A 12465-nucleotide genomic window follows, 5' to 3' on the forward strand; every position below is an offset into this window, starting at 1 on the left:
AGGAACTATGAAATAAGTATATATAAATATATATTTAGGATTGAAAACGTTATATAAAGTAGTTGAAAATTAGTATCTCCCTGCATTAGATATGGAACTAAAAAGGATTTGAAAGCAGAAATAATGGCTTTCCTGTAGTCATTAGGCTTTGTGCTTATACTACATAAAACTTGAAGACAGGCCATAGGATCATCTAGAATCAAATTAATTGTATGTTTTCAGAATGCATTAATGTGTTTCATGACCATATCTATAAATGTCTACTAAAAAAACCTTGTTCCAATTTTTGAATCTTGGTACACTGCAAACTGTAGTACAAGTCGGAGTCTGGGAGTAAAAGTACTTTAAAATTACATGGCACTCCTCTGTGCGGAGCATGTGGTGATGCCAGTCAGATTTTCACAGGCAGAAAATAAAAGTGTTTGACAGTAACATAGTTTCATCCCAATTGAATCTTTGATCTGCACTGTTTCAACAAATTATTTGTTCTAAGTACTCATTATTTTTAAATGGTGTTTAGATTTTCTCTCTGTGGATTTTAAAAAGCTATCAGAAAGTTACATGCCTTCTTTTATTGCATTGTTTTAATAAATACAGAAGACATCTGAACAGATTTGCTCTTCAAAAGGCAGCGCTATTGGATAATTCTATTACCCAAAGTATATCAAATGACACATAGCATGAATATGAAAATACAAAGTGCATCTAAAATTGTTAATATTGCATCGTTTTCCATTTTAGAGTTGCATGTGTGATGATAATTCTGCACACAGAAACATAATGTACAAAGTGTACACTACAAATCAGATCCTCATTTAGTGATAAGCTTTGAAGGCAGATGATCTTGCATGTGGGTAAAGCCCTGTGGGATTAAAGCCTGAGATGACCACATGATAGTTTCTTTGCTGTTAAAACTATAGTACACTGTGATGAGATACTGTGACGGGAAAAAGCATATTTTTTGGCTGAAATAAACAAAACTTTGAGGGACTTTTGTATCAGCTTGGTCTTTTCAAGTCACCAGTGGAATGTAGTTTTTCTACCAGTTGCAAAGAAAACAGAACCTAAAAATATGGAATGAGCTTTTGTTGAAAAATATTGGTTTCTCCATAATATTACCATCAAAGATTTCAATTTATTTGAAGGTTATTGTTATTATTATTGAAATTCAAATAGTTAAATAAGTTATTTAAATAGCTAAATAGTTATTAGTCTCCTCAGGGCTCTCTCAATGCATTCTCTGCCCAGCCTGTATTTTTGCTTGGGATTGCCCCAGCCCAAATGCAGGACCTTGCACTTGGCCTTGCTGAACTTCATGGGGTTCACACAGGCCTACCTCTCCAGCTTGTCCAGGTCCCTGTGGATGGTATCCCTTCCCTCCAGGTATTTGTGGACTGCTAATCTATGATCTAGACCTCTTTGTGGAATCTGGTATTTCTTTCATAATGGCATGATTATACTTAATAAAGTTTGAATTTTCATTTAGAGGTGAATTTATATAGTGTGTTCTGCCCTCTCTCTGACACAGAAAGCTGATGAAAAATAAACCACATTAAAAGAAAATAGAAGAGGTTATATATATATATATATATATATTTAATGATACTATTAACTGGTTTTACCCTATTTCTCTGTTCTTAGGAAAATTAATTTGAACTCTTCAGATCAATTCCAAATTTATGTCCTTAAATCTGAACCTATATTTTATAGCAGTTTTTCTACATCTGAATCAAAAGTCCAGGGAATCTGAAATTTCCTCTAATATCCTTATTTAGGAGTGATATTTGGCAATAGGGCTTGATAGGCAAGTTGATGCGTTTGATTAGAACTCAGAAATAGTTCTGGACTGTGAAGGCTGTGGGGCAAAACTTTAGGTTAGGTTAAGCTTTAGATACAAAGCACAGAAAAGAAGTACAGTAGTGGGAAGGTATTAGTATGTTCTGTCAAGAACTTTGAGAAGTACCAGTCCACAGCCTGAAAACTGTCAGTATGCTCTCACCATGCTTCAAGCAATGGTTCAGAATGTTTTTTTTATAATATTGAGTAAGGTATTTTTTGCATGATGCTTTGTCAGTGAGAATGCTGAAACTGTTACCTAGAAGTCTTGTATTTCCCTCTGGTTGGAATGCTTTCCTCTATTCCCAGTCTCCTAAATGGAGGTGTTATTTACCTGAATCCTGAGAAAAAAGGATGAAGTTCAAAACTGTAGAAAAATAGACTTATTCAAAGGGTTCAGTGGAGCATGGCTGAGAAGGGGACTGGTAGAGAACAAGGACAGATAAGGGAAATAACGACCAAAGTAATTCAAAGAAGGGATATATCTTTACATTCAGAAGCAATTATTTGAATTATTTGAAATATGCATTGCACACAGGCTTTATCCAAGTTAAAATCGAGTTATTCTGAACAAATGTATTTTTTACTCAGTATCTCCGGTAAGACATATTTAGAATTCATTTATATAGTTCTACAGTTCTTGTATGTTTAACAAAGGTAATGAATAGTTTTTTAACAAAGTTCATGAATAGATGTGTTCTGGACGTGTGTATCAAATTAGCAAGTAAATGTTATATAACTCCATTCATATTTTCCATATAAGACATGTGTTGTCTATGAAATGATTTATAAGCTGTTCTTAATGCTAATTTTTATATGTGCATACATTTTAGGAGGCTTACCGAGAGGAGCAACTTATTTACAGACTAATGAGACAATCTCAGCAGGAACGGAGGATTGCTGTTCAACTCATGCATGTTCGACATGAGAAAGAAGTGTTAAGGCAAAACAGAATTTACAGGGAAAAACAGTATGAAGATAGACGACTGAAAGAGTTCCAGAAAGCTCTTGATAGTGAGGCAGTAAGTGATTATTTACTCCCCAAGTCATTGTAGCAGTTGTAGTACTTATCTGTGGAATTTGTATTGTCAACTGTTAGAATTTTGGCTTTTTCTAGGGTGATCCAATGATGAATATATCACTTTTAAATACCTTTAAAGTTGCAGCTCAGTTAATAATGGATATAACTGAGCAACTTAAAGTCTCATTTTGTTCTTTTCTTACAAAATAATTTTCACTTTTTAGGGAAACCTCTCTATGCTGAGGTCAAAAGACAGTCCTGTAGAGACAAAATGACAGAAGAGTTACAGAAAAACTTGCTTTAAGAATTATGTTTTTCATGTCCTTTAGGTGTAATAAGCTAACAGCCATTTTTGAAAAATGCCGTAATAAGGAATTTCAGTCATGCATGCATTATTTCTACCTTGAATCTTGGAGTAGATTAATAAATTAAAAGAATTCATAATCCTGTGAGAAATTGCCAAGTGTTATGCCCACAGCAGGCCTTAATGTAACAGTAGGAATGTTACTTTGCTCCTGCCAAAAATAATTAACAGCTCTAAATCTGAACTCCTATATAATCAGCAGCCATAGCTATTGATTGCTGTGCTTCTGTAAGAACACTCTTGGCAAAAAGGAGCACACGGTCACAGGAACTGCTGATACTTCTCTACAATGACCAGAAATCCTTCTCAAAGGTCAAACAGCATCAATAATCTCAAATTATTTGTATATCAGCATCTGATAAATTAAATCGCTAGTCACATACTGTAAATGAGTATTCCTTCATAGTTTTCAGTGAAACTAAGCATTGTTCCTTAGGAAGAGTAGACGACATCATTTCATGTTTCCCTGCCCTCCAAGCACTGAGTACATTCTTAATTTGTTTTTCATGAAAGAAGCCATATATTTCTCCTTTTTTTGTTGTCATTTTTTTTTGTTATATTTTAGCAGTTAAAAAGCAAACAAACCAGACTTGTAGAATGAATAGAAGTTTTTAGATTTTTGTATGTGTCCGTGTTCAATGTCTTTCCTGCTCTGATGTGACTGTTTTCATTAATTGGTTTAAATGAGTAAGTTAATTCTCTTAGTCCAGGATAGTGCACTTCTGCAGTTTAATTTGTTTTGCAATCTCAGATGTACTTTTCAAAACAAAATTCTAGGCTCTTGCAAAACAAGAAAAAATTGATTGTGAAGAACAAACTATCAAAGAAAGAGAACGTCATGAGAAAATTGCTGTTGGAAGAGCCCAGGCTCGTTATAAAAAGCATTATTCTATATGTTGGGAAGTGATCGACCAAATCATTGACTTGTCAACAAAAGTAGGAGAATATCGAATACTGACAAACAAGTGAGTATGTTATCTGTCAGGCAAAACTAACAGGTGTTAGGTAGTTGTTAGGCTTAATGATTCGTTCTGCTTTAAGCACCAGTAATGTCTTAGGTGGATCCTCAGGTATCTTACAGGACAGCTTGAATTACTTTACATAAGAAAATTATGATATTCCTTTCATGTGAGTATTCACTGATATGTAACACAAGGTGAAATAGTGCTAAAGCCTTAGTGTAATTCCTTGAAAACTCAACCAACTTGAATCCTTAGAAAACAAGGATTCACTAGTTCTACAGCTTGTAGAAATACTGACTTCTGTTTTATATGAAGAAATTCCTTCATTTAAAAGTTAAAAACTGAATGCTGCTCATCTCATAGTAGGTTGCTCCACTAGCTGAATGTTTCCCAACAGTAATATAGAGAGGATGAATTTCCTAATATATATCAACCTGCCTGGACAGTTCTGAAAATTGCAACTTGGTCCAAAGTCTGGGTCCTACATGCTGTGATTCCCTATTCTGACACGCCACAATTCCACAGAGCTTCTGAGAATGTCCTAAAAAGGCAGCAATCTCCACATGCCTGTGATGTAGTAGTGTTTCCAAAACCACAGAGCAGGGCTTTGGATTCTCTGTTGTTCTCTCATTAGTATTCAGTGATCAGACTGGGGGGGGGGGGAGGAGCTTGCATGATTAGAAAGTATGCCAAAAGCTTCCTATAGGTTTTGTCAGTGTTTCTGTGCACTTAATTGAAAAAGGTGCATACAGTATGTATTCAATTATTTTTGAATCATGCATGTAGTTTCCTTAATGTTACAGCCCTCATCTACAAGCATTAATAAACAAATAAGAAAAAAAAAAGCTCCAGACGGATGTGATCCTAGAACACTTTGAGTATATGTCAAATTTAAGCTGTTTTTATACAGTTTGTTTAGCACCCATGCATGTCAGAGTCCTATTTATATTTTAGCAATAACTATAATTGCTTAATAACTTGGTACTTATATGCAGTTTATCTTGTTCCATAAGAATATTGTTCCTTTCTGAATGAAAGGGAAAAAAAAAAAAGTTTAATTACTTATAAAATTCTGAATGAATTTTAGATTCCAGAAAAATCTGGAAAAATTGTATTGATTTTTGGTGAGGGGAGGCCATATGCCACAAATGAGAAGAGTATTTTGAAGCAGGGAAATAGAGTTGCAGCAAAACTGTTACCACACATCTCTGCCAGACAAATACTGTGATAAATCACTTATGAAGATACTGAAACCTACAAGGACCTACTGATGTCATACATGTACAATATGTGTGACTATTGTGACTATTGTATGTATTGTGACTAATGTATGTGACTAGTGAGTGACTATTTTTATGGTTTCTTCCTAACAAGCTATAGTAATTACAGAAAACATTATAAACCATACCAAGTCTAGCATATCCCTATTTCATGATTGTAATTCTTGTAAATTTGGGTCCACTATTTTCAAACATCTAACTCTTAATTTTTGGCTTGGAACTCATTCCATTTTTGTTTGTTTGTTTGTTTGTTTGTTTTCTACTGCAGCAAAATTCCATTGAAACTGATGCGTGATTGGAAGGAATTTTTTTTTAGTGAAAAACCAATATATGAACAAGCCTCAATTCACCCTTTGCCAAATGAACCAAGCCCAGAACAACTTGTAGAACTGAATAAAATGAATCTGTTAGATGAAAAAGATTATGGTGAATATAAGGTATATCAAACTGATAAGACGTAATGGAATATAATACATCCTGATTGTACATAATCATAAACATCTTGTTGTGATGTTACATTTTGTTCTTTTAGTAGTTTCTGATATCAGAATTTGATATGCATTTTCTTTGTGTTACATCGGATTCTGTATGAAATACATGGCTATATTTTATGTTTGTAGCATTAGGTAGCTGATACAATTTGAAAACACAGTTATAATTTCATGCTTATTATAACATTGATTATATTTCTCTCCTGAGTTCATAGAGCCAACAAGTAAATTGGAATGCAATGAATTTTAGTTAACTGGAATGTGAAAGTATGGTTAATGCTGCCATATTTAAAAATTCAAGAGGAAGTAGACAGCAAAAGCATGTGAAAAGAAGTAGGGTCTGTTACAAAAGAGGGTAGTCTTAATTCTAGCAATTTTGAATGAAAGCTTTCTAACAAGATTTATTGGTTTGGGTGATCTATTTATTTTCATATGGGAACATTTTTAAACATTGTTATAAATGGCTGATGTTTTTGTAACCTTCTGTTAGGATACGAGGTACCTTAAAACTTTTCCTCAACTTTAGGATGCAATATGTAATTTCAGAAGTGAAAGGTGAAGAATGAATGTTGCCCTGTTATAATTAAAAAGTATTGTACAATATTTTCCAAATTAAAATGTAACTGATGCTTTTCTTTGGAGGTAAAAACACATCAGTATTTTCAAATATTCTGTTTAACTATAATGTGTCAAAATCACTATAAGTAGCCTGTCTTTGACTGGCTGGGAAATTATAACCATAATATACATGTGCTTTTACCCACCTCCTGGACAAATTGGTACTTTTTTTTTTTTTGCAACGAGTCTAAATGTTTTTTAGGAGTTTGTGGGGAATGTCTTGCAGTTCAGTTTATTTTGTTTTCAATCTTAATATGTGCTTTTCTGATGAATTTATTTGTAAGTTCTTTGTTCAGGCCATATCCACCCATGTAATGAAATTCATGATCATTCTCTTTAGGTGGAAAAAAAAAGCAAATACTGAAGATCAAAAGGGAGGACATACAGGACAGATAGGGAGGAAAAAGTTACAGGGGAACATTAATGAAAAATGAACTTTTTTAGTCAATATTTTTTGTATTACAGAGTCTCAGTAGTCTTCTTTCGATATAGGGGCACTGAAGAAAGCGAACATTTAAACATTTAATTTAAAGCATTTTTCTCACTACCAGCTTGTTTCAAATGCACATTCACATTTTTATTTTTATTTTTTTTTCCAGTCTTATGCCTTACTGAATGAGTGTTCATCAAAAGCTGATATCACATAACCTGTGTAAAATTGTTGGCACCAATACATACGTATGTCACCTGAAAACCTAAGTGAACAGCTAATTCCTTCAGAGTATTTCATCTAAACAAAAGTGTATTGGCAGGGCATTCTGGTAAAATTTATGCTGATTTTCTTCATCACAGAGGAAAAAGCGTGGCACAGGCAACTTGGCATCTCTCAAAAACACTAAGTTTATATTAAGAATGCTGACTAAAAGAAACATATATGATAAAATAAAAGAACAAAATAAAGCACTATCAGTGTGTTGTACATTCTATATTAGACTGAGCTTGAAAACATTTGGAAACTATCACATGATCAGTTGTGGCTAATCACTTCATAAATTAATAAAATCCCCCAAACTAAACATAACAGTAGGCACTGTCCAAAATATCAAATAATTTGCAGTTATCATTGAGGGTGTTGACTGGCAGTTATATAACTCTGGCCTGAATACCTGAAGCCTTGTTTCTAACATGTACGCTACTTTAACAAAGACAAATTCAATCTAGCAATCTTTTAGATTGGAAAGAAAAAGACAAGAAATTTGAAAGGTGATTACTTCAAATAAGAAACCCATTCCATTTGGAATTCATTTTTTCTACAGGTTTGATAGAATTTAAAATAGTTGATAACATCTTTTCTCACAATTTTAAAGGAGCATGATTCAGATAGAACAAGGATTTTATTTTTTTAAGCATATCTTTTCCACTACATATTAAAAAATACATTCTCTGAGATAGGTTAGAGAGTGGATATTTTGCAACTCAAAAATATTTTTTGTTGTTTTTACTGGTTAAAAAGTCACGTTTTCATTTATAGTAATAATAAATTATATGGTGTTATTTTATCTAATGCATATATGTTCAAAGTCAACGCTGATCTAGTTCTGTTACTAGAAAGTATGCTATGGCAATATATAATTTATAATAGAATCATAAATCATAGAATGGCATGGGTTGGAAGGATCCTTAGAGATCATCTAACTCCAACCCCCCTGCCATAGGCAGGGATGCCACCCAGTAAATCAGGTTGCCCAGGGCCCCATCCAACATGGTCTTTAGCATTGTTATAAATGGGCATCCAGGGATGGGCATCCACAGCTTCTCTGGGCAATCCATTCCAGTGCCTCACTACCCTTACAGTGAAGATCTGCTTCCTAATGTCTAATCTAAATCTATCCTCTTTTAAGACTTCTCTTGTCCTATATTTATCTACCTGAGTAAAGAGTCCTTCTCCTTCCTTTTGATAAGACCCCTTTGAGTACTGAAAGGTCTCAGTGAGGACTCTCCAGAGCCTTCTCTTGTCCAGGCTGAACATTCCCAGCTCTCTCAGCCTTCCTTCATAGGAGAGGTGCTCCAGCCCTAAAGTAAATAGTAAAGTCAGGAAAAACAAAACAAAACAAAACCAAAAACAACCTAGAACATGAATTTAAAACATTGTATTTCAGTAGAACTTTGAATGAAACTAGGTGATGTAATTAAATATTTAATTTATAGAATGATACTATAGTTTACATTGGAAGGGATATGGTCATCATTTAGTTTAACCTCTTTGCTCAAAGCAGGTTCAACTTCTAAATCAGATAAGGTTGCTCAGTGCCTTGGCCGGTCAACTTTCAAATATTTCCAAGGATGGAAATTCCACAGACTCTCTGTGCAACCTACTCCTGTGCTTAACCACCCTCATTGTGAACATTATTTTCCCTCATTTTTTTCTGTGTTGAAATTTCCTTACTGAAACTTTTGACTGTGCCTTACAACCCTTTAGTGTGCACCCCAAATAAGATGACAAGCCAAAATCTAATTGGGAATATTACTAGTCCACATATCTTCCAGACAGCTGTTTATTACCCTCCAGTTAAATAATAAGTGAAACAAGACTAGTATTATCCTGCATACTAGAATGTTCTCTTTTAGCTTATTATAGCATAAACTTCACATGTACTTCATTGTTACTTTCCTAGCCTTATAAGATGCAATAATACAGCAGCAAAAAATATATTCCGTTCTTCTGACTATATCCTTCCATTCTCATCTTTCTCCCAGTGCAATTGTCAGTAAGAGACAGCCTCATTAAGCTGTATGCTTGTAACTCATACCACTGATAAATTTATATTGATCTCAGTGCAGATGAACTGGAATTTTCTACTCAGTATTTCCTTTCTTTTCTGATTTATGTAATTCGTTGGGAGTGTGGGAGTGGGGAGTTTTAGGGTTTGGCAGGTGTTTTTTTGTCTATTGACTTTATATTAGGCAGATAACTGTATTTGAAATCTTTCTCTGTATTTTCAAAGATCTCATTGTGATACTGGGCAATAATGTTGCCTATTTTTTAGAACGCTAAATGGTAGGATAATATTTCACAAATATGCTACTGATTCATTCTGTCATATTGGTGAAATGACTTTTCATGTTTGTGGGATTTAAAAAATGAATCTAGCAATCTGTAAAAATGATCGTAGGAGTACTTGTCTCTCAACTAATTATTAGTGAATATTAATAAATGCTTAGAGATAATGACAGTTATTGATTTTAACAAGGCTCTATTCTAAAAATATTTTATTTTTTAGTACTGTTCAGATTTGGTTATTGTATATTTGTTTATGTAATGGCATATATAGAAAGATGAAAGACAAGGCATATTGACAAATTGTCTCATCATTTGTCATTTATACAGAGTATGACAGGGGAATGGTGTCCAACTGAAGATAACAGTGAAAACAAACCTCCTCATAATAATAACATATTGGGTCATGTGCTTCGTAGACTGATGGAGATCTTCTATCCTCCAAAACCCAAATCTTCATTACCTGTATTTCCTTCTTTTCCTATTAAGGGATGCATTTTGGGAAAACTTTTTAGTGGAAAAACTACCTGTGTAAAGTTTCTTGAAAAAGGTAGATTATTTTTTTTAACCTAAATTTCTTTAAAATACTTAATTGTTTTTAAATCCAACTCTTAGAATGACATTTGTTTGGGCAAATCCTTGCATTACTTATCCTTGAAACACACGTGCATCCATATTTTCTAGGAGATCCATGCAAGTCATTCATTCATTATCTTCCGAAATAAGATAAAAACACATAAACTTTCATAAATTGTTGTTGTAGTATTACTTCTGCATTTCTTGAGAATTTAAAAATGATTTTGAATTCTCTGAGGATTTTTTCTATGGAAGAGACTAGCAGACATCTGTGATTGTGGTTATATGCTGTATAGTGGTCACAGAGCAAAGTCAGTGGTAACAACTTACATCAAAAGCCCAAACAAAAGGAACCATACATTGCTTTGCATGTACTAGGCTTTTGCATGTCTTCTCAGAATTAATTTAATTTTAATAGTGGTCTGTGTCTATGTGTGATCGGCTCAAACTGTAAAACTATCTTATTTTTTCTTATATTAGTTTGCAATATTCAGGTACTATCTATTGATAATCTGGTTCAGGAGGCCATCCAAGCTTTTCTTAAAAATGAAATGAAAAGTGAACACAGCTTAATTTCACAGGAAGCAGAGAGTTCCGTGAAACAAAATGAGGTAAGCATTTTTATTAATTTTCGTTTTGGGTATGACAGGGAAAAGAGAGTGACACGTATAAGGAAAAAAAGCATATTGTTTCAATTTCTTACTTAGTTCTAAGTTTTGACTTAGAAGACTTCAAGACATATTCAATTCACAGGTTTGGTTTTCTTTAATGTGTAGTTTCCTTTCTCATAATTTCTTTTCTTAATTGATACAAGGTCCAGATGAACATGTCAAAATCATCACTACTGGAAATTCTAACAGAAACATTTATCAATGAAACTGAAGGTGTGTATGTGTGTATATCTATTATTTAATTATAATTTATTGTAATTCAACTCTTGTCTTATTAGATTTAAATGCAGTTAGCCTTTCTGTTATCCATGTCTGAGTTTTCACCATAGTTTCTATAACGAAGTTACTGTTTCCACACATTTGTAGTGTCTGAAAGCAGCAAGTTCAGGCTGCTCCACAAGGAAGGGTGAGCTAGGAGATTAAGACAATAATAAGTTAGGCAGGGCCAACACTTTGCCAACAAAAAGTGAGGATATTGACTAAAGTCAGGGTCAGGACCAGGTCCAGAGACAGTGCGAACCTTAGTCTGGCGATAAGTCTGCTGATGAAAATAAGTCTTGAGTCAAATCAGACACTCAAGACCACAGATACGTATCAGGGTCAGAATCAGAGATAGAATAGAGTGCTGATGTGGTTGTTACACAACTGTGATGTACCACAGACAAAGTCCAGGATGAGAGCTTCATCTTAAAAACAACTTCCAAAGGGTGGAACAACTTCCAAACAACTTCCGAAGTTGAGGGTGGAAGGGACCTCTGGAAGTCACACAGTCCAGTGTTTCTCCTTAAAGCAGGGTCACTATTGCAGGTTGTCCATGACCGTGTCCAGTTGGGTTTTGGACATCTCTAAGGAAGTAAACTGCACAACCTCACTGAGCAACATGTTCCTATGTTCCATAACCTTTAGTGTTAAGATTTTATTGTTTAAATGGAATTTCTTGTGTTTCAGTTTGTGTTCTTTTATTTGGCATCACTGAGAAATTTCTGACTTGGTCTTTACTTCCCCCCATCAGGTATTTATGAGCATTGACAAGATTCTCCTCAGGCCTTCTCTCCCCAGGCTGAACAATCCCAGCTTTCTCAGACTCTCCTTGTACGTCAGATATTCTGGGACCTTAATAATTCTTACGGCATTTTGCTTGACCTCCTCCAGTATATCCAGGTCATTCTTGTACTGGACACAGCATTCCAGATACAGTCTAACCAGGGCTGAGTAGAGCTCAAGTACAACTGCCTTTGACCTGATGGCAACGTTCTTAACACAGTCTAGGATGCTGTCAGCCTTCTTTGCTGAAAGTGTACATGGCTGACTCACAGTCAGCTTGTTGCCCTCCAAGGCTTCTTCTCTGCACAGCTGCTTTCAAGACAGTTGGCCCCCAGTTTAAACTGATGCACGAGACTTTTCTTCCCATATACATGTACAGGACTTTGCATTTCCCTTTGCTGAACTTCATGAGATTGTTGACAGCCCTTTTCTCCAGCCCATCAAGGTCCCTCTGAATGGCAACCTAAACCACTTGAGATACAGAATCATAGAACGGTTTAGTTTGGAAAGGACCTTAAAGATCATCTAGTTCCAACTACCCTGGCATGGGCAGGAATACTTTTCAATAGATCAAGTTCCCAAAGCCCTGGTCAACCTGGCTTTG

General features: G+C 34.6%; 1 protein-coding gene across 1 annotated transcript in view; it reads left to right on the forward strand.

Moving 5' to 3' along the window:
• The window catches only part of SPEF2 (sperm flagellar 2), a 68724-nt gene that overhangs the window by 17611 nt on the left and 38648 nt on the right, over positions 1 to 12465 (forward strand). Inside the window, exons 8-13 of the mRNA XM_068666369.1 lie at positions 2670 to 2858; positions 3999 to 4186; positions 5732 to 5900; positions 9901 to 10120; positions 10627 to 10757; positions 10961 to 11030. Coding sequence (XP_068522470.1) covers positions 2670 to 2858; positions 3999 to 4186; positions 5732 to 5900; positions 9901 to 10120; positions 10627 to 10757; positions 10961 to 11030 — 967 coding nt within the window. The remainder of the gene's footprint in view (positions 1 to 2669; positions 2859 to 3998; positions 4187 to 5731; positions 5901 to 9900; positions 10121 to 10626; positions 10758 to 10960; positions 11031 to 12465) is intronic.

This window comes from Anas acuta, chromosome Z (genome assembly GCF_963932015.1).
Source record: "Anas acuta chromosome Z, bAnaAcu1.1, whole genome shotgun sequence".
NCBI lineage: Eukaryota > Metazoa > Chordata > Aves > Anseriformes > Anatidae > Anas > Anas acuta.